This window comes from Lasioglossum baleicum, chromosome 12 (genome assembly GCF_051020765.1).
Source record: "Lasioglossum baleicum chromosome 12, iyLasBale1, whole genome shotgun sequence".
Taxonomy (NCBI): Eukaryota; Metazoa; Arthropoda; class Insecta; order Hymenoptera; family Halictidae; genus Lasioglossum; species Lasioglossum baleicum.
The window spans coordinates 8,270,509-8,294,215 of record NC_134940.1 but is presented as its reverse complement, the minus strand read 5'-3'; the positions used below and the strand labels follow the sequence as shown (position 1 = coordinate 8,294,215).

Sequence of the window (23,707 nt, the reverse complement as noted above, 5' to 3'; positions counted from 1 at the left end):
TTCCTTTCGGTGTCGATGACTCGGGGATCGCGTTCTTGTACCCCGTGCAGATCGTTTTCATCTGGCATTGCCAGTACTCGACATATGTCGATGGGACCGCGGCACTTCGGGAAAAAAACCGGGTGTCTCTCGCGAAGATAGTCATTTGGGTCTTTATGTTCGCGCGGCACGCTTACTTCGGGGGCTACCTGTTTATTATTGCCGCCATTCCCCAGACATTTCTGGGAAACGCAATTTCGCGGTTCGGCATTACCAACTTCTTGCGCGATGTAGCAGCCCTCGGGATAATCAATCTGATTTGCGTTATTGAAAATTACTGGATATCGGGTGCACGAAGGTCGGACGAACGAGCGGTTCTCTCGGTGTTGATTGATCATGCAACGGAAGTGAGCTTCAGATTGCGCGGCCGCCTTTTATTTCTCCGTAGGGCGTGCGAGCCATTCACGCCTCCTTACTTTGTACAAAGATACGTGGTCTAATTATCGCTATACTACGGATCTTCGTGCAAAATAAAAAATGGTCGCACTGAATGCAGGACACAGGAGCCAAGTAAAAATTGTATTCTTCTTCCAATGATCCTATTAAGCTGAAACTGATACATTGATGTCCCTAAATATTTTTAACGTGTCCGCTGCTTTAAATGGGACGTACATGCCCATTTTTGTCATAAATGCATAAAGATCCGTGGTCTAATTATCAGTTCATCATTAGACTGCGGATCTTTATGCAGAATCAAAAGTGTTCGCATTGATTGCAGGACACAGGAGCCGAGTAAAGATTGTATTCTTCTTCCAATGATCCTATTAAGCTGAAACTGATACATTGATGTCCATAAATATTTTTAACGTGTCCGCTGTTTTAAATGGGACATGCTCATTTTTGTCATAAATGCATAAAGATCCGTGGTCTAATTATCAGTTCATCACTAGACTGCGGATCGTTATACATCAATAAAAAATGATCGCATTGATTGCAGATGTCTTCAAATATTTTTAAATAAATGCATAAAATCCGCAGTCTAATTATCCCTATTACGGCAACTTGTGAAACGCAGGTGGATATAAAATAAATAATTGTTCGGTAAAATAGATTGTGCGAGCAACGATTCGAAGTTCCATCACGCGAAGAAAACAATTTTCTGGGGAACGAACAAAGGTGGCAGAACGGTAACAGCTCCGAAGCCAGAGATCGTTAAAGCAAATGTCACCATACGCTTGCTACGGTATGGCGACAATCAACAGGGGACCGTGAAGAACGGTGAAAGCCCATTAATCCTCGGCAGAAGAAATGATTTAGGATCGGTTCACGTACCGCCATCGTAGTCGTCTGTGTGCGCCATAGCTATCACAACCAACTAATACAGATTTTCTTTCCCATGGTGTGTCAACTGTATGTGACAATCGACGCTCGAGATTATTTTTCTCGGCAAACATCGACGTCTCAATCGTTACTATCATGTCGCGAGCCTTTCTTTCAATTGAAAACGTCTCGTGGGACGTAGTTTATTTATCACAATTTCGCTAACTGTCCTGGTAGTTCTGACTTTGATAGTGAACAAATAAATCCCCCTAGCACTGGAATGGTGACTCAGTGAGTCATCACTAAAAATTGCTGTACCATTATTCACAATATTGTTTGCATTATTATATATGTTGGTATCTAATCAATTGCTGAACATTTAAGCATTGTATGAGGTATTATATCAATTTATATTAATCAACAAAATGAAAAAAATCATATACAATGGAGTTATTCTAGGTCGGAAGAAATGTTTAAATTTTCGAGTTAAAATAGCTCCGACTGCAAAGGGTGAATACTGCATTTACAAACATGGAATAAAAATCATATGCGTTTGATTGACTGCCACGATAATTGCATGGGTCTCGATACTTTTACGGATTACAAGCCCCGATTCAGTGCAACCATCGAGGCACTACTGTAGCATAACAACAGAAAGACAGAAGACGTGCAGTTCAACGTGGTTGGCGTCGCGTCGAGAGGGAATCTGTCCCCACCAGTTGAGAGGAGGGAGAAAGAGAGTAGGTGGAGAAGGAAGCGGTGGTGAAGGTCAGGTGAGGGGTTAATATTTCGAAAAATCCTCGTTCCGGAAAGGGCTAGGTGGAGTACTATGATAAGTGTTCGATGCTGAATCTACGAAACTGAGCGCTTGATTCAGAATGCTCGAGTGCGCAAAAGCTGTATGAACAAGGAAACGATGCAAATGCAGAAAAATGTGCAGCTCAACGTGGTTCGCGGCGCGTCAAGAGGGAATCTGTCCCCACCAGCCGAGAGGAGAGAGAAAGAGAGAGAAAGGGAGAAGGATGGAGAGAAAGAGAGAAGGTGGACAAGGAAGCGGGTGGTGGAGGACGGTGATCGAGGAGGAGGATGGAGGTGGAGAAGGAGAAGGAGTCACATCGTGGACCCTCTCTGCGTACCGAGAGTCGAAGCTCTGTCTCGCGTACGCGAGAACCAATCCCAGTACTTGCGCTTCCTTCCTACCGTGGATGGCGACCACCTCTTTCCAGGGGCGTAGCCGTCGCGATTCCCCCTCTTCCCGTGGCTCTCCACGGCATAGATTTTTCACGCGCTCCAAATTCCGCCTCGAGCATCAACGGACCGATGCACTTCATCGAACGAACGAGGGAGAAACAGTACGCTTATTGGTAACGCGCTCAAGTTCGTTCAACTTGCCCGATCATTTCTGATTGGAGCTCGATCGCGACGGGGGCCGGGGAGGGAGAACGATCGTTTGCATTGATTCCGGCTTACCGACGCAACTTTGGCTATCTTTTAACGCTAGAAAGACCGGGACTCCAGATTAACCTGCTGCCGTACTCCTCTGTCAATTTGAGACGTTTTTCTGCCCCGTGCACCGCATACCCGCCGATCAATATAACAAAGCTGTGTGTACGCCGCACACATGCGAGCGCCGCTCTCCGGATATTCTTTATTCCGTTTTTGTTGAATCGAGAACAGATTTTCTGTATTATATACGGTGATCAAATCATTCGAGTCTACTTGGATAAACTGACGTGTTTAACGTTACCTGAGATTTCTTACATTTCGCTGTTAACGAAATGCCATTGAATGAAGTTTTATATTTTGTCTACTGCAATACAAGTCTCACTTCTTCGAGGTCTCTTTTCACAGATCACTGTCGACTCTTTGTTACTCTGCATTGAGACCTCCGATCGAAAAAGAGTCACGAGATCCGAGTCGACCTTTTGTTTGACGCGTGCACGCGCAACGAATTACGCAAATTCGCGTAATGCAGCCGTAGGAATCCTCGGCGAGCAAACCGGTGGGACCGTAGAATGCGGCACGAATAGGAGATCGGGAATGGAACGGTGCGGTGCGGTGCGTGCCGAGTCGTTTCTCTAAATTTGCGGCGTTTCAATAATTGCCGGTTAAACAGCACTCGGCTTAGGGAAAGAAGCCGTGGGGTTAGGCGGAGGAAGAAGCAAGATAGACGGATGGACAAAGCTGTAGGAGCCCCCGAGTATTCTGTCGCTGACGCGGGCAGATTTACGGGCGGCTCGCCACGCAGACGAGCGTCTCTTTGCGGATTCTTGGGCTTCCACCGATATTATTAGCGATCGTGTCCTCTTTTTGATCCTGGTGGAAGGATGGAACCCCTTTCTAGCCGTGGCCGAGCGTGGACGCGGCGGCGGGTGGTTTTTTTCGTGAGCGCGCGTATAATGTGCTGGATAGACGTTGCTTGCTCGAAATCCTTCGAATCCTTTTTCCCTTGTTAGGGGCCAGCCGGGGTTTGAACGAGTACTCGAGCCCGTGTCGGGTTTGAGAGTGGGGCCAGAAAGGGGGGGCAGAGGGGCACGAATTTATTTCTTCTGCTTGCATTCCGTTTCCTCCCGATCCGTGCTACCAGACGATGACGAACATTTTAATGACATGCAGCCGGTCAAGCATTGTCGTTCACGGACACGGCGAACCCTGTGTTCCCGTTTCTTCAATTTCGATAGCGAATCCCTCAGTCAGCAACGTCGCGTTATTTCTTCGTTGCAACGGCCGAGCTCTTTAACCTTAGATCCGTCTTGATGCTGGATTTTCATACCGCCTCCACAAATGATCGTTACGCGGTACAGTATCGCCTCTTCCTGTACTTTCGCCATTTATTATTTGGTACTGCCAGCGGGAAGAAACGCGTAATTACACGTAACTCCGCTGGTATTTATTATGCAACGATATGCTGTTGCGACCGACCGACCGGACGTTCTGAGCCATTGTTCGTTAATCGATATCTCTTTGTCTATAGCAGTCCAGAACACGCATATTTAAGCGGCCGCGGCTAATTTCCCGAGCAGTTGCACAGTTTTCTAACGCTGTTCGAAGTTTATCGAATCCGACTGGAAGAGTGTGCTGAATGAGCTACAATATTTCTGGTAGTACGAACAAGACAAACTTCACAAAACATACATAGTTTATTACTTCATCGCCGGGAAGAGATGTGAGACAAAAGTTCGTACAAACCGGGAATCCATGTTTGGCGAAATCTAATCGGAGGATTCAACGAACGGGTTGCGCGCACACGCGAATGTACCACTGTTCGCGGAGTCGAACGCGACCGGCTAGGCTTCTCGACGCGTTCCATTTTCGAATTCACACGGTGGCGTTCGCGATTCTCGCGTGCCCCGCGGAATCTTATTGGCTATTCAGGCCACGATGCCTTAACCGCCCAGGATACGATGCATAGTAGCCATAAAGCATCGAATACGGAGGCCGTAGCGGGTACAGATCCCGCGAGTTACCGTGTCCCTTACGGTAGGCATTACCGAGATTACAGGCGTGCAGTCGAGAGAGCCTCTCTGACCGAGAGCAATGGATGAAAGAAAGGAGCAAAGACCGGCCTGCCCGGTGAAAAGAGCGAGAAAACGAGCATGTAATAACCCCTTCCACCCTCAATCCCATATCCACGTAGTTGATGAGATGGCCCTTTACTCCGCTAAGCAGCCCGACAACACGGGCATCCTCTGTCTCCTCCTTCTCTGTCTCTATTAAAATCCGTGCGAGATAATCGCTCGACCGATAATATGCCGCGAATCCGTGAATCCTCACCAACTACATACCCAAGCTAATTCACCGACACGGGAACGGAACCCTTACGATGCTTCCTTTACATTCCGCGAGCCGCGCTACAACCACCCGGCTAAATTTTGCGATTTATACGCCGCGCGGAAACACTCCACTGTGATAGTAAATTTTTCATTTTAACTCAGAGTCACTATCGCTGTACCGTTATTCGCAATTCTGTGGACATTATTAAATACGTTGAAAGTAACCAGTTACTACACATTTAAGTATCGCAATGGAATTATTCCAAGTGAAAGAAATGTTTAATTTTTACTGCAAAGGATTAAAGACATTAATTGCCTACTGTTCACTTCGACAAGGTTCATTTTATGGATTTGTGTAGGACTGTTCTTGAAGCAAGCTCTTCCGAATGATCGGTTCGAAATGTTTGAACGCGCCAAGCGTAAGACTCGCGGCAAGATTTATGTCCGGGAAGTGATATACCATCGCGGAAAACTCGGTTACCCATGTTTGGCGGAATCTGATTGGTGTAATATATGTGAGGTAATTATTTTGATCACGAGACTTTGCGGCCACGCTGATTGCGGATCCGGAGATCCGTTGGGCGTGGGGAATTGGAGGCCGCTCGTCGTTTCTGCAAATTGCTCTTTGAATGCTCCAGTTGTACGATCCACGCCTTTCGAGGTAGCTGCGAACAGCTCTACAAACCACGGAATCATATCTTTTGAAAATTCTAATTATACTTACGGTGGAAGTAACTTAATCTTCGATATAATTCATACGGCACGAGACGTGAGAGAAGGTTGTGTTCCAGGCAATTTCCACCATTGCTCAATTATTAAAGAATTAATACTGAATCCGAACAATTTTTGTTCAACAATTATATTCTGCATAAAGATCCTCTGTCAAAATCATTGGGATAAATAAAATTTCGAAACTGTAATATAAGTATTAAATTCATAAAAACGATAAAGTTTCAGGTAACACTTTCGGCGATATTACTCAGTTCCACTCCACTTGCAGGAAATACAAATGATATAGAAAATTCCATTTGAAATCCGAGTTCAAATAAATCTCGCGAGAGAAGCGAAATTATCCGCAGCGTGGGGTGTGCAGCTTTCGTAGGAGTTTGATCGAAAGATATCTTACGTCAGGAAAGGAATAATTCAGCCCAAAGGGGGAAGACGGCAGACTCTTGCGGATCCTTGGAAAATAAGTAAAAAGGATTGTAGGGCGAGTTTTCCTCGTTTCTGCCTAACAAGCTCTGCACGAGCTTCCACCCGTTAGTCACACATTTATACAAGGGATGTATCTCCTTATTCCAACGTTGGATACGGGAGATACCTATCTCGTGGTTATTAATGTACGTCTGCAACCCCCACCGCTAACCCCCGCAGCCAACCCCCGGCCGCCATTTCCGAGCAGACTTTGAAACCGAGAAAGGGCATGGAATGCCAAGAATATCGGAAACTGCGAGAACAAGCAATTTCGCGACGGTTCTCAAATACTGCTCTTTCGTAAATATTTCTCGCAAATTAAATATTTGCAATCGTAACTCAGTAAAAGTCGATCAATAAAAATCGCCAAGAAACATTATGTAAAAATACATTTTCTCTAAAACACTAAAAATATCCTCGCGCCTCGATGTCTCGATTCATTTACAATGCATTGAGTAATTCAGATTTATACACCGCAGTTTGTATCCCTACCTAGCCCGCTAATAATCAATTTGTAAGAGGAGTTTAGTCCGAGGATTCTGTGTGTAAATGAATGATTTCATGCACGCGCGGATCACTAGGAGAATCGTATCCTTCGAGTGACACTCCCTCGATTGAGTATCGCTGTTCATAAAAATAACTCTGTATTGATCACACTTGAGAAGCCTCCCACCCTCGGCCAAGATATGAATTCCTAATACGCGACGTGCTCCCTTCACCCCCGTTGAATCTCTTATCGACGCCGGCAAGCTCGAAAAACTTTGTTACGTTCGACGTTTCTGGCGGTGATCCAACGACGATCACAACCATCTTTAATTCCTTTCTTCGGCTCCCCCGACGTTCCGTATCCCGAGAGAAACTTCCCGTTATCATAACTAATCTGAAAAAGATACCCGTAAATTCTGTTTATGCTTCTGTTTATTGCGCGCCGCGGATTTTACCGTGATAGATCGCCGCGATTAACCTCGGACGTGCTCACAGGATATTTGCATTAGCTCTCACCCTGTAACTTCTCTCCTAACTAGACTGCGGATCTTCCTGCAAAATAACAATTTTCCCTACCCAAATCGCAACAAACTCGAGTAAAATAGAAATTTATGTTCTCTCTTATCATGTGTAGTAAATGCATAAAATCCGCAGTCTACTCATAATCAAATAGTAACTTTTGTTTTTGGATTTCCTTCAGCTTCTCGATTACTCGGAACAAAGTTCGCAGCTATTGAAACGTCAGCCACATTGCTGGCACGAAGCTCAAGGTGAGTGAATTCGCGGAATGAGTGAGGGACTTGACAGTGTCATTAGATCCGCTGCGGTTCTAGCTTTTAACTATTTAATAAAAACGCGGTTTTACCGTGGCGAGCTTGCGAAGGAAACTGGTTCGACAGGACATGTATTTGGAGCTCTCCAAACGCCGGATAACCATGGGCGTAGAAATAGGAAAGATCGGCAATTATTTCAAGTAACATTCGCTCGAATCATTTGATTAGAACGATCTGGCGCGGCGTTATTCCTTTTTCGGCCGGAATGGAGATAAATTGCAGCGGCTCAACGCGGTAACGATTTCACTTTGAGATTCAAGGGTGCAGCGAATGATACCGCAGTTTGTCACACCGGCGTTGGAACAACCGAGGCTGAATTATCGAAATAATTGTGGACAGAAGAGGCGGCCGAGCAATCTGCCGCGGAAACAATAATGCCAGGACCGGGTCGTCATTAGCCGGCCAGAGTAGAGTTATTATAAGCGAGTTAGGACGACGGTGGATCGTTACGATCCGAGAAAAAGGAAACGACAGCCAGGGAAACCTGCTCGAAACGAGGAACGAAAGAATCGTTCTTTGTCGGCCACGTTGCCGGACGAAAAGGAAACGCCGCTGGTCATTTGCAGCAATGTCCAACGATTTTCTATATTCAGCTTAAGTTATGCCCGATTTCAATTTCACGAGAAACCAGCTTAAGGAGCCCCGTCGTGTTTTCGATTCACACTGGTCGTGTAACGCGAAGCGTTAAGTTGATTCTCAATGTGTAAAATAAATTGGTGCAATTTTATGTGAGTGGAAATAACACGTGCTTGATTTACCGTTCTGCTATCCTTACTTTTTACTGGTCTTTAGTGCGGACACGTGATGAGTGTTCAAATAATGGGGGCCTTAATTAGAAATATTCCGATGCTTTTGAACTTCAGTTTCTCTAGATTCGCGACTTTATTTGCCGGATTGCGAGTGGGTGCGAGGCGAGACCGGTGTTCATAATTTCCGTGATTTGGTCATGCGATTCGAGTCGGGCCGCAACTAACCGTATTTGCGGTACATGGAGGCACAGGCGACGACATGGAACTACGTGGCAACGTCACGTAGCAGAACCGCGGCGACTCTCGTTCGTCGTTCGTTCCATCACGGGCTTGGGGCAACTCGAAAATCGCGTTTCCACGACGCCCGCCCGTCCGCTACAAGATAGGAAGATCAGGGTAAGGAGTGCATTAAAGTGGATTACGCCGGGCGGCCGACCGAAGTCCGACGCGGACCATGATGAACAGCTTGATGGCAGTCACGTTTCACGCTCCCGAAGAATCAGCGACATGATCCCGGGGAAAATTGTTTAAACCGGCGAGGAGTCTCTTCCGTTTCGCGGTCCACCGACGAAAAGATCGACTCCCGCTGCGCGGTACGAGAAGGAAATGAGTTTGCTCGTGCTCCAGTCCGATTCCGGTTAACCTGACCACCCGATTCGAAGCGTAATATTGCGGTAACGAGGAAAGAAGCGTTGTAACGTTCGACGGATTTTTCCGCGAACACTGCTGCAACGAGCCGACACCGCGAAAGCATTGCTTTCTCATTTGGTTTCTTGTTAACGAACAGACAGTGCCCGTTCGGATTTGGACAGCGACACCGCCGATTTCGCAAACCGGTAGAAACTCGCAAAAGTATAGAAATGGAAAATGTGTAATACAACAACGAGATCCGCTCGTAGCGTAGACACGCGTCAAGTTATTGCAACGGCGTTGCGTTCGAGAGGTGCCCATTGTTGCTGAAGTCGTTCCTGTAGATTAGATATCGAAAAAAGTTCGTGCAGTTTCGAAGCACAATCCTCAGGGACTAGAACTTTTTTGGAACATGATTGTATTCAATCTTTGGAAGGCAGCCATGGTTAGATCTTCCTTGCACTTGATATAGCGTACATTTATCTCAAACAAAGATCCGCAGATTAGCGGCTCAATTTCGCAGACATTAGATCGTCTGTCGCTCCTATTAACCATTTTGTTCTAATCATGGATCGGAGCATCGTGCTAATCCTCGGACAGAAGATCAGCTCTCGTGCGCTATCCATCATCCAGTTTCAATTTATTCGCGTGATGCTGGCTCGATAAAAGTCAGTCCCGCAATTGTCAGTGTCGGAGGTTCGATCTATCGTTGTTTCGGGCTCGTTAGGATCAGCCTTGGTTGGTGATCGCGAGTACAGTACGCCGCCGCGCCGGTTTTCTCCGGGCTGGTCTCGGTCTCTTTCTCCTTTCGCCTGTTTCTCCCTCTGTTTTTCTTTTCTCTTGTCAAGCCCGTTTCATCCTGAATGGTGGCGCGCGGAATGCAGTAAAGCAAATAGGCTCCTCTCGCGGGCGAATAGCTAATTACGCTTCTCGGTATTCCTGTTTCTGGTTAGGCAGGCAAGGCAGTCAGCAACAGTCAGCGGCCGGAGGAGGAGGGAGGCAAAGAAGCCCGGCCAGAGCCAGCGAGCCGAAGGAATTACAAGCTAATCCTGAACTCGTAGGAGGACACGAGCGACCGCGGTCACCTGACGACGACGAGGAGGAACCCTCCCAGCGGTATCCTCTTCTTCGTCCTTCCGATCCTTCTTCGCTGATCCTCTCCCTCGTTCGCACGCGAGCCACCACCTCTCGTGCTCTCTCGTTCTCTCTCTTCTCCCGTTTCCCTCTGACTCGGCGTAATGGCGTTGTTTAATGTTTAATCATAGCCGCCGCGTACTCGGAGTATAATCAGAGTATAATTCAGGCAACAACATCAACCACCGTCAGCCGGCGTGTTCGGCCGCGGTAGCCTCCGAGCAGAGGCTGCGCAGGCTTGCGATCTGCGGTCGCCTCTGGACCCTGAAGACACCGAACCCACCACCCGTGCACCCAGCTACGTGTACCTCCTTACCGAGGTATTAGCCGGGAGATACCGTAGCTAGATACTCTTTCGAGCACGCTTCACCCAGATCCTGAAAAATCAAGAGCGTCCTACGGTCACCCAGGCCAACGTTCATTTTCTTGCGGGTACACTCTCACAGCAACTCGGGTGCACCTCTCTCTCTGGCCGCGTCATTTGCTGCGGAATTATCCTGTATGCCGTTTAACACTGAACTTTACGAAAGGAGTATTTCTAGAATGAATTCAACTCATGGAATATAAAAATGTCGAATTTTTTGTTATATGTGTAAAATTTAAGAATGAGTTATGTTACATCATATTATTTTAAACCAAACTAATTCAATGTAATTTGTGTATTCAATTCAATGTAGTGTTCATATCGTTTTTCCTTTAAATGTCTCGAAACAAGAAATATATTATGTAGATCGTTATTAGTGAAGAGGGCTGTATTTTATATTTGATATTGTACTTCTTCTTCGAACGGCAAAGAAGACAGGAAAGGTAAAGTAGAAACGTTCCTCCTCATTTTGAATAATTAATCAGAAGATAACAACTGAAGCATGATTTCTAGGTAATACACCGAGTTTCCCTTCGGTTTTCATATCCTAGAAGAAGTTTCGTCGTTCTTCATAATAACAAGGGGACGGTGAAGTTACATTTCAGCTGATACTCAATTATTCGTTTCGAAAAAGATTATTATATGTTGCAAATGTTGCGTGACTCGTGAAGTTCACTTAAAATGTAACGTGCGCCTGTGCACGTAGCGTCCTAACGCTACCAGGAAAATATTATACTGAAGTGAATAGTGAATAGAATGGATAGAGAAGTTTTTCTATTTTTAGTGGTTGCTGCTGTTTTTTCAGTTCGGATTATTCAATATTCTTCGAGTGATCGAGTTTAAACAATCACGCTAATTTTCTCGTTCGCGCTACTGTATGCAAACATATCTAGTTCCTTCCTGTTTTTCAAATCGCGTGATTTACACATAAATATATCCTAAGCTTCCATTAAACAGCTATTCGAAGGGCGATTTGCGCCACGTGCCAGCGATGCCGTATCTTGGATACAAATGACAGAGTTCGACGCAAGCGATCTTTGATTGCTGCCACTGCTAGATTTAAATGCAGATACATACCTCTGTGTGCATTGTACAATCACCGTTTTTCTATTACACCGTACAACGTAATACACCGCGATGTATTAGGCTTGATTTGTAAATATTACGGGAATTATTAATAAACTTAATTCCACGGAAATTATACATTCCATTCATGGAAATGCAAATCTGTAAGGTGCACTTCAATCTTCTGCGACTTGCACTTCTTCTACTTGTACAATCTTTTACTACTCTATTCCGTTTACGTTCTTCTTAATGAAGATTAGCTTCTGATACAGTTATACTTTTCACAATTTTTTAATACTTTAAAACTTCATAGAGTTTCTTTAAAGTGAATCGTCGGATATAGCGAGGATACAACATCGGAAATATTTCTAGAAATAGCCATCGCAGTGAAGCGGAAACTTTGAAAATATAATGGAGAGCTGAACTTTTGATCGATGGCAACTATCGCGAATCCTATTTAGTTCGGAGCCAAATGTCAAGGGTAGATTCGATGGAAATTATCGTAATTTCTGCTTTAATAAAATATTCAACGTCGGCATATTTAACGTCAGTAGGTATTTGCAACGCCACGATACACTTTCCCTAGACCATACATATTTTAACATGCTTAGAAGATGTAATAATACATAACGTAACATCTCGGTGGGAGTTACATAAAACTGTAACGGTACGAGATTTAAATAATTAGCGATTGATTCTTTTGTATGGCTGACTGCTCGGTCCACATCAAGATACCGAGCGACTTTACTCTTTTTTGATTGCCTCAAGGTCCATCGGTACTTGCATCGTGCCGAGTCATGCGTGGAACTCCCGGCATCATTGCCATAACTCGTCTCGCCGTGTTGCCTTCGCGGAGTTTATGGAACCATCGTTCTCCGCCCGTAACAATTCGGTCGCCTTGGCATCATCCACGCACAATTGCGGTGAAATTTTTGCGGTGCACCCAGTCGCGTTGGAGCGGTGATGAATTATTGTCGGGATTTTTATTAATTTCGCGGGAGGAAATTATGCTCAATGGCACGGCCGACTATCATTTCTCAGGGAATCAGCTTGAAAATAGAACGTGTACTTCAGTGGAAAATTAGATTCGTTTTGCTAACAACTTTTCTACGGACCGAAGTATTGTACGATCTTGTTAGTACAACGATGATCTTATTTGAATGTTTAATCCAGCAAGCAATTTTGCCGATGGATTTTCTAGCTTTCGCCAAAACGGTCCGTTTATAATTCTCAAGAAAAGAGAAAGAGAACGAGCTGGTTCGCTCAGCGAATGCGAGAAACGCGGCGGCTGCTGCATTCCAGCGAAAATAATTACACTGACGAGGGAAAAGCGAAATAAACAGCCGTGATTCGCGGGCAAAAAATCAATGGCGTTCTGTCTGTCGCCTGGAACCAATTTTTCTAACGAGTTTCTCCGTCCGAACAGTCTTTGATCGCGCTACTTGGACACCTGTCGACCGTTCCGGATTCGTTTTCACGCCGTACAATGTTTGTGAGAAAACCGAAAATGGCTATACAAGAAAATGTACCAATAGTCGTTCTTTATAAGTAGACGATCTGAAATAACTTCCTGGGCAGTCAATTCTCTTTGCAACTCATTCGTTATCAAAAATATCAACGCTTTTCTAATGGTGGTCCCTCACATCACGGAGTTCTATGAAGTTATTCAAGAATCCCATGATCAACTATAATTTTTTATTCTCAATTTCACAAAAATTGGAGAGGCTGAAACAATTAATTTATTATTTTTCTTTTTGAGAATTAGTCCCAAAATGATTTGGGTGTCATCGGACACCACTTCGAGACCTTCGTGAGCGAAACCCTTGACAGGGCAATCTTAGACAAACAAGCACTTGTAATTTCCCATATCTTTCTCACCTAATTCATCCTAACCAAAACACACACAGTTTTACTAAAGCACACTTCCATTCCGACGAACAAAACGCACCACACACTCATCAATTAGAATTCATTTAGTCACCCCATAGAGTTTACAGCCAACCAATAGAAAAGGATCCGAGCCGACGTAATACGCGACACGATACAGAAAATTGGAACAACTAGCAAGTACACTACTATCTCGATCGAAACCTTAAGAATGTAGTCCATATATTTAACACATTACCGACCGGTGATTATTGCATAATTTTGAAAAATCTATGGTACATGGCTAAACACTTTTTAATGGAACCTTCAATAGCAACAGTAATTTTCGTTGTGAACTAACAAGTCATCCTTAATAACGTCATCTAACAGTTTCATTTAAGATTGCAATGTAAAAGAAAATTTTTCTATGCTTTCTTTTGGTACAGCACAACTATTTCAAAGCTTATTAATAGGCTTCCGGTAGGTAAAGTGTTAAGTTTAAAATATATTGAACCCTCGGACAACGGACGATTTTTATAGCTATATAATTGGCAATGCTTAGGACCGTTCACAGCTCTGACTAATCATTTCTAAAAATTTACTTTTGATGATATCTCGTGTAGACACATTAGTATTTCCGATATCCTCAATGAAACAACTATTCAGTTAGTTTAATTGCCACAAATTGAGTACTTAACACTAAACCTACCGAGCCTTAAAAGTAACTGGTACATGTTCCCTTATAAAAATGACAAGATTGATTTTGTTTAGACTTTGTGCGGCTCCTATTATAACACGTGCTCTACTAAAGATATTTATACAATCAATTCTTATAAAATCATTTTGTATTGGTTTGTATTGGTTGATTGGGGTTTTGTTATGGTGGTAGATTTAGTGTGTGTTAAACTATAATTTGGTTGTTCCCGGTCAAAATAGACTCACTCAAGCACAGCCGTCGCACAGTGGGTTGAAACACGATAAACGCGGACAAAAATCATTTCTGAAGCTTTTTCTAAAATTTAAATTAATAAAAATGGTATCGTTTTATAGATTTTGAGGTGCTGAATTCAAAATAACAATCAGATTTTGTTTAATTCCAAACCCATAAAAGTTATATGAGGTTTTTTAGAAACGGTTTTCTCGAATTGGGACGTACATGTTATTAATTGTTTTATTATTAATAATGGTATATTTTTAAGCTATTATATACTAAATTCTGTATGATTTACTTGATGTTAACCGCGCATTCACCTCGCGCGTCATCGTTTTTGTGAGACAGTATACACATTTGCAGCTATCTGCTAGTGAAACCTTTTCAGTTTTATTGTACACATGTCTTCCAATAACGTGTATAAATTTTAATGTGGCGATCGCGTTGTTGTTCGGTTTATAACTCTATTCGAATAGAAAATAAGCTTGAAAATTAGTCTTTGTTTCATCAATGTTTATAGGTTCTATATACAACAAAAGCATATCAAATCCATGTTTATTATTTTCGTCTTGAAACACGCTTCCAGTTCAAGTACATGCAAAAAATCCTTACTCATACGTGTATTAAGTTATAACGTACTAAATGAAACGATATTCTAAAAAATTCAGGAGAAGATAAGCTCGTGAATTTTTATTGAACTTCAGCATTTAATTGTGGGATATAGATATGGAATTTTGGAAAATGAAATGCAGAAAATGATGCCTCATTTATCTACTAACAAGTTAATAATATAATTTTACATTTTTCGTTTGGTGAGAAAAATGACTTTTGTCCGCGTTTTTCGCGTTTCAACCCACTGTGCGTCGGAGAGTTAAAAGTGTTACCTTCCACAATTCAAACTATAAGCAATTTTAACACACTGTCACCACTTAAATATGGGTGACACGGCCGTCAAAGTGTTAAATGGAGTGATTCTGGTGCACGTAATAATTGAAAGTTGAAAAATACAGTTTTGTCCAAGTGGATTCATTGCTCTCGGAACACTGCGGCGTCGAGGTCACCGAGAGCGGTGGCGACGCTTCCTCGTAATCGTCATCGACGAAGAGCTGGCGTTGAAAATCACCTGGCTACGTTATAGGCAAGCATTAGAGTGACCAGTAGCCGACCGGTGAGTTTTTTGCCGGATTCCAGTAGCGCCTTTGAAAAACTGCGGCGCGGAGGGAAGAGTCGTCCCCGGCCTCTATACATAGTTCGCTACTTTTACTAGCTTATTCACGAATGGTCTCGTGACTCGTTTCACGCCAGCTCCTCTCAGCACCCTGTCCGACGCGAGGTCTACCTGAGCCAAGGGCCGAAAGAAATTCTTCCAGGAATTTCTCGTTACGGCGCTTGCGTTCGGCGAAAGTAAACAATCCGCGGGAACGCTTCAACGCGGCACAGATCGTATTCGATTTTTTTTCGGAACGATTTGACCCTTCCCAATTATACTCATTATGACCTTTTCGGTACTATTCTTCGCCGCTCGGAATACTTCGAAACGCTTCAACGCGTTTCGTCTTGGTGACCACAGAAATGAAATAAAGCGAAAGCGATTTATTTACCACTATGCGTTAACCCTAATTATTTCCCGAAATAAGTTATACTGTTCTGTTATTTGCAGGTAAAGCCGGAAACTTCATGACATTTATGTTTTTAATGCGAAACACATCACCGATGATGTTAATGTTAACTCATCAATTAGGAGAAGACACTAGGAGAATTCAAGACTGTTGAATTCATAATGGGATTATTGGAATAAAGTGTTAATACTGTTTATTAATAGCTGAACGTTGATCTCACGCCTACGTCTACTTCCTTATGGATCATGCTCCGCCGAATGTGACTCGCGTTTCCACAAACCCGTGGTCGGGTCGATAATCCCGGAACTCAATTTACGGAATAAATCCGGGGGATCGAACGGTTTCGATATTTTTTACCGGGACGAAAAAGCAGGATCGGGGACGATCACCGCAACCCTAGGGTGAACTCTCAGCCCCTGTAGCAATATTTTTTTCGGCTCCCTTCTCCTCGGATCCATGGCCTGATCTCTGTACCCCGGCATGAGTCACATAATAGTTCCTCGGCGCGGGGCCCTAATGATTTATGCCTCTGGCCGAGTTTTATGTATTTCTGTGCAATGCGCGAGAGACTGCAGCATTTTTTTAGGTTCTCACCCCGTTGCCGGGGCGGTTCACCGAGGCGGGGAGAGAAAGAGAGTAGGCGAGGAGGGGAAGAGAAACGATCACGGGGGGGAGAAGAAGAACCATAAAGCGTTGCGGGACCTGGTACTGCTTTTCGCTGCTACGGCTAACTACACTGCCTATATAGATCGATATAATTAATAGCTCCGCCGTGTATCGGGTAACATATGGCCTGGGACACGGCAGAAGAAAGGAGAAGGACATGGAACGCGGACGGTAACAGAGAGAGGGGAGCGGGCAGAAAGGAGAAGGAGAAAGAGGAGAGCGGAGACGGGACGAGGAGTAGAAGGAGGAGGAGGAGGAGGTGAAGGATGCAGAAAGTGGGAGAGACGAACGAATTCGAGATACTCCTCCGCTGCCACCACCTTAGAGTCGACCGTGCGGTCCTAGCGCTGGAGCCAAAGGGATTAAAGGCGAATAAACGAAGACCGCGAAGGTTCCCGACGGCGGTGGAAGAGAAAAAAGAAGGGTCGAGTGCCTCACGGCATGCTAATTCTTACCTGGTGGCGTCCCCAAGGCCCTTCCACCGGAGATCTTCTACCAGGTGAACTCGTTTAGGCTGTCGATTCTACGACCGCTCTTGACGCTACTGTGATCTCAGATCGTGTGGGACGTTTCAATGTAAACACCCTATTTGCGACGTAGATCGAGAGGGTTCGTTACGTCTGCAGCGACGGCGCGGAAAGGTGTCACGCGGTTCTGGTGTGTGTTTCTTTTAGCCCCTTGTGGACGACACAACTTTTCGAATATAAATATTTTCCTCGGGAATCCAGGATGACCTGATCAATGAATGAGCATTTAAACTGCCTGTAATTAGCTACTCTTTCGTTTCAATAATTAAACTATATGTTTGCAATTTCAGGAATTATATTCACTGCTCTGCACGATTTACAGTTGAAAAATTATTAACTTGTCGAATATCGGACATTTAGTGCTCGAATACATTTTACATACAAGTTTTACATACAAGTATGTACGTCGAGTAATTAGCCTGCGTTCGTTCCGCGCGTACGAAGGCATCTCGGAGCAGTCTCTCCGTCAGATGTAAAGCTAATTGGATCGTAAACGGTGTTCGAGCAGGGTGATGGCTCTTGTTGGTTACTAGCAGGCCCGCGTACTCTCAGTTCCGCGATTTTCGTGCGAGCCCGCAGCGCGCGGCGCGTCGTACGAACAAAAAGAATGTCCAACCCTCGAGACCAGTTATCATTTGCATTCCCTCGTCGACGGGGCCACGTGCCTGCCATGCGAGTCGTTTACACACCCTCCGCGCACGCGAATCAACAGCGTCCTTTGTGCGGCTCGTCCTGTGCTTTGCATAATTTCACGAATCGCACGTATAATCGTTCCCCGGTTCACTACAAAACACGTACCGGTATTTTTCGTGTAGCGACCCCGGGAGCCGCCTCTTCTATTAACGACAACGTTTTCAAAATATCGTGCGCGCATACCTAACCCATCGTAGGCGCCGACACGTGGCCCGCCACGCGAACGAACTATGTATACCTACCTCTCGGAATAAAACCCGCGTCATGAATTTTTACGCGGCGACACACATTTTTTTTCCACCCTGTTCAACCAACCCCCTAACGCAGCCCGAAATGTTTTTATGCACGAATCGATGCGGAAGAACGATTCTTCAGACACGTGACCGTGGATCACCTTGAACCCTTTCGGCGCCTCTGAATCACATGATACACGCCATTCGTGATTTTCTAAAGACGTTATGATATCGTCACTTTGAAATCCTCTTCTATATGCCTACCGCGTATTCATATGCTTATTGCGCGCCCGGTGAATTGAATATTGAATATTTGAACGAATTTTGAAGAGGTCTTTAAGATCAGAGACAGATGGTATTGTGACGCGACCGTTCGAAACCGTCTGCACTTCGTTTTTCACTGAACAGAACAATTTTCCTATTTTTAGAAATTATTGTCAAGTTATCTAGCTCTGTGTCTTTTAGAGAAGCACCACTAAAAATTGCTGTACTATTATCCAAAATATTGCTTGCGTTATTAAATATATTGGTATCCAATCAATTACTAAACATTTAAGAATCATATAGAATTATTCTAGGTCGGATGAAATGTTTCACTTTCGAGTTGAAATGCAGTGACTCCCACTAATATTCGGACACTCTTAAAAACACCATAACTTTTTTAATATTGGAATATACGACTTGAAATTTTTGCAGAAGTTAGAGCAATTGGTTTTCTACACAACGTGACAAAAATTTTTGAATAAAACTGCAAGTTTGTTGGAATTGCAGAGAAAATACTAAAAGTTGTATTTTTCAACTTTTTTGTGTGGGCTTATATGGAAAGTTTAGAAAACACGTTTCGTAGAGCTGTATCAATTAAACATATTCTGAAAATTTCATCAAAATCGGTCGACGTTGTAATGAGCTACAAACGTTTAAAGATGGTAAAAATTGCAATTTTTCACGATTTTCGGCCTCCAGCTGCAGTAATTCTAAGAATTCTTAAATTTTCTAATGCCTGTCGTTTTTTCCCCAATCAACCGATTTCTATGAAACATTCACAGTGCATATAATTGATACAGATCTACAAAACGTATTTTTTAAAATTTCAATGTAGGCCCGCATAAAAAAGTTGTAAAATGCAACTTTTAGTATTTTCTCTACAATTCCGACCAAATGAAATTTTTGAAAAAATTAGTTTTCACATCCTGTAGTAAACTGGTTGCTCTAGCTTCCCAAAAAAGTTCAAATCGCATAGTCCAATATTAAAAAAGTGATGGTGTTTTTAAGTGTCCGAATATTAGTGGGAGTCACTGCTTCGACTGCGAAGGGTTAAAAAAGCGAACATTTTTTAATTAACACGTTCCTTATGCACGACGAGCGTCATTAGCCGGTATTGTGATAGTAATATTTTCCACGCCGAATGTTCGAATGATTACGATGACGGACGTTTCAATGGTTTTTGCCAGGGGTGTAGAAAATGTTAATTAGGAGCGTGGATCCTCGGCCGCAGAAAATGAGTTTCATCGACGGATTTCACGCGTCGAATGTTTACGCGAAGGGGCTAAACAAAGGATTATTAGATTTCCAAGGAATATCAAGCCTTTGTCGTGACGCCGCGGTACAAAGCATGCGAAGACGAGGAGGCAAAGTTGAAACGCGGCGACGACGACGGCTCGCCGTCACTAAGGAATCAATTTTCCGAGTGAATATCCGAACCCTTTGTTCTCGTTTTCCTTCAATGCGTCCCGTTCCATTCAGCGCGTGAATCGCGTCCTTTAGGGAATTTCGTGGCGATGGTGTCGGTGGCAGTGAACGGGCCCCGTCAACGCCGACCATGACCGTGTGTACAATGGTCCCCGCAACTCGCAATCATCCACCTCCCCACGCATCGTCGTGTGTAGATCGGTTCTATTGTTACACCGGAGACGCCTCGAAAAAGTACCGCGACTAATTACCGGTCGGTCGATCGACAAAACCTTAGAAACTCGGCTATAAGTCACGTAACAATTACGAAGTCATCGTTGTCAATAGCTGTACGCCCTGGATCTTCCCCACCCCCACGCTCACACCCCCTCGGGAACCAATCGTTTCTTCACTGGTTAATGAAATCTCCGAGGTGGGTCTGAAGAATCATGTAATTTGGAGTCGTATAAGTAATTAGCGTTCTACACGTATAATATACGAATATCAAACACAGAGATTCCTGCAAAATCGAACTATTATTCTCGAGATAAAATGAAAACCAATTTTTTACCATTTAGAATAAGCTTTAGACATTTCGTTCTATGATCTCTCGCGATGTTTCAGGCAACTTAAAGATCCCGTGCTCGTAGAATTCCAGTTTTTATTAGCAAAAAATTGAGTTGTATGACTTTTTACTCTTTTTAGTGTCGGCTAGGAGCAAAAATGAACCTGTGAAATTAGCTAATCTTAGTAAAATGTTTAACAATCAACATTGGCGTTCGATCGGCGAGAATATGTACTGTGAAATGTGCTGCATCTCACATCAGACACCATCTATTCAAACACGAACGTGGCAATTATTACTATAGTAATCCTACACACACATTCGTTTACTGGTCGAATATTACCTTGGAGAACTCATGTTGAACAACACCATAGCACTGACTTACCCGAAAAGTAAACAGCAAAAGAAAAGGGGTGCAGGGGGATGAACAGGATGAAAACGTCAAATAAGAAAAAAAACCAAAGATTAATCTTACGATAGTATAGCTTTATTTTAGACTAGAACGGAAAATAATATAATATTATTAATATAAAATAATAATAATAATAATAATTAATAATAATTAATAATAATAATAATAATAATAATAATAAGCTATATACACAAGAATAGTAGGACCGACATACATAACATTGTCTCATGTACGTGACATGTGTCGTGTGTTATGCGTCTCCGTGATTCCGCGCATGGGACACGCGCGAAAACGGAATCGCGCGCGTGTGTTTTGTGAACTCGTTCGTCGGTCAAGAAAAAAAAGCGTGAAACGGAGCCACACTCTCGTCGGATGCGAAACACGAGCTCGTGGCGGGATAAAATAAAATCGAATAGAAAAAAAGAGGGGAAAACAAAAAGTATACATAATAATAAACGACGATTCAAGAGGAGAAGAGAGTAAGCGCAAGAGAAAAATGGACGTACATCGGGCTACTCAAGGCTGGGGGACATTCGCGAGCGAGTTTCGTTGTCAATAGCGTGCGGGACCGGCCGAGAGTGTGGCTATCACAAAAGGGAACTCATAAATAACTAACGCATAAAATAATAATAGTAATTAGTACTAGCCCTGATTAAGATCGATGTCGTCGTAATGGCAAATAGGATTCTCTTACGTCGCGACGACGCGAAGGGATGTGGAAAGGAGATGGGAGGGGATGGGACGAGGTGGGAGTATAGAGGAGAAAGAAAACGAGACGCTTAGGGTTCAGGGTGACGCGTGGTGGGGGGCTTGATGGATTAAATGTATGTATGTATATATGCATGTATGTTGTATGTGCAAACGCGTCGTTCTCGAACGCGTATCTCTCTACCGATTACGTGTGTACTCCACGCGGAGGCCAGAATCGGGTCCGTTCGTTCTAAAAGGGGCCCTGTCCGGGCCTCGAACAACAGTGAACGATCGCGAAGTATATTTACAGCGTATGCTACACGAGCACATTTAAAGAAGATTTTCCACCGTGCTGGATGTCACGGTCTTGGAATGGCTTCGCGGATAATGACGACGATGATGACGATGATAATAATAATGTAAAATCGAAACAGGGAGAAAACAAAGGTATAGGGGGCGCGAGAGGAGAGGGAGCAATACTTCGCTACGCTACGTAGGAATTAAGAAGATGTAGATACAGATGTAGATACAGAACTGTGCATTCTCCGTTCTTTTCTTTTCTGGCTATACTATAATGCATCAAACGCGTCGAGTAATAATCGAAATGGATAGTACTAAGAATCCATTATAAAATATAATAATAAAGTTCGTAATATAATCTGTATCTCTCCAGTTTGCGATGATCGTTTTGTTTATAAGCTAATGCTCGATGATGCGTACCCTCTCTGTGCTCACTTGCTCACGCTACTTTTTTCAATCATACGCACACGCACACATATACACACACACACACACACTCTCTTTCTCTCTCTGAAACGCTTTTTTTCCCCCACACGCTCGCAAACGGACGCAAACACACGCACAGTCACGCGCTCTTTTCTCTTTCGCCCTCTCGCACATTCTTGTTTTACGCTAGAATAGTCATCTGATAGGAACTTTCAGTATTGCCTAGCTCTGGGTATATAATATTCGCACTATACATGTAAAGATCTTTCGAAACCTCTGTATAAATTCCATACAGCGTCGGGCCCCCTAGAGTATCACACGGGCCAAATTGTACAGGTGTATGGTATACACGCGGTAAACAAAGAACACGTGCACAACATACAACGACGTAGCTCGCGCAAGTTCGAAATTCATTCTCGGTTATAGTGAAACGATTAAAAAAAAAAAAGACAGAGATTCTACGAACTTGTAGAACGGGCTTGTCGTATCGGCAGTCGAAGAGTCAAAAGAAACAAAAAAAAAAAGACAAATACAAAAAACGCGCGTTTCGACGTTCGCGATCAAGAGTCGATGATCTGTGTACAAAATAAAATTGAGTTTCGAGACTCTTGACGGGTACGAATCCTTGTCATGAGAAATGGACGAATTTCGAACGAGACGCGTGTCGAACGGTCGCTTTTACAAGAGGTCAGCGAGGCACTCACCAGGCGTAGTGGTAGCCGTACTAGGCGTCGCGGCACCCGGGTGTTGTTGTTGCTGCGGCTGGAACATCGCCGTAGGGTGAAGGAACAAGGATCCGTACATCATGTTTTCGTCCGATTGCTGTTGCTGGCTAGCTTGCTGGTTGGTGACGCCAACCACCGACGCGTTGCCCATCCCCGGGCCAGAATTGTTGCCAGTGGGAACGATCGGTGCACCGGGTGTCGGCGGCACCAGACTACCTTCTTCGACAGCGACACGCACCGACTCGATATGTCGTCGAGAGAATACGTGCTCCTGCAGAGGCGATTTCGCAGAGTATCGGACCGAGCAGAGTCGGCACTCGTCGGGCCCGGTCGGGCCGCGGTGCGGTTGCACCGCAGAACCTTCCGCCGGCAGGCCTGCCGCTAATCTAGCTTTCTTTTCCTTGGCGCGGGCGTTCTGGAACCAGACCTGAACAGTCCGCTCGATTAGATCAAGGGCTCATTGGTGCACACCGATCCGGATCGAAGGATTTAGTAGCGATACTTTGCCGAACCATCAACTTTCCCCGAGCGATATCTACCGAATTTGCATTGCTTCCTAATTGTCCACCGACCTTGAAAATGAACAAATTAAGAAGGTTTAATCAAAATCGCAATCCGGAGGAACGCTCGATGTTCAGCATTTTAAAAAATGAATCGCGCGTTCCCTTTCTTTCGATAGCGGGACTCTAGCGAAGCATTCTCTCTCTCTCTCTCTCGCGCGCGCGCGAACCAGTCGACGCAGGTGACCAAGAACTGTCGCGATGTGTTAAAAATGTAACGGAGGGGTTTCATGTTCCGCCTCGTTCTACTACGCAAATTACTCTTTTAAACTGCCCTTATTATCTCTCTTTACATTGCC

The 23,707-nt window shown here is 44.1% G+C and overlaps 1 protein-coding gene across 5 annotated transcripts in view; it reads right to left on the bottom strand.

Annotated features, from left to right (window-relative positions):
* The window catches only part of Zfh2 (Zn finger homeodomain 2), a 168,989-nt gene that overhangs the window by 75,339 nt on the left and 69,943 nt on the right, over nt 1–23,707 (bottom strand). For 4 of the 5 annotated variants that reach the window (XM_076435572.1, XM_076435573.1, XM_076435574.1 and 1 more), the window contains exon 5: nt 22,828–23,275. In XM_076435572.1, coding sequence (XP_076291687.1) covers nt 22,828–23,275 — 448 coding nt within the window. Of the gene's footprint in view, nt 1–22,827; nt 23,421–23,707 lie in introns of those variants that run through there. The other variant, XM_076435577.1, reaches the window with a different exon arrangement.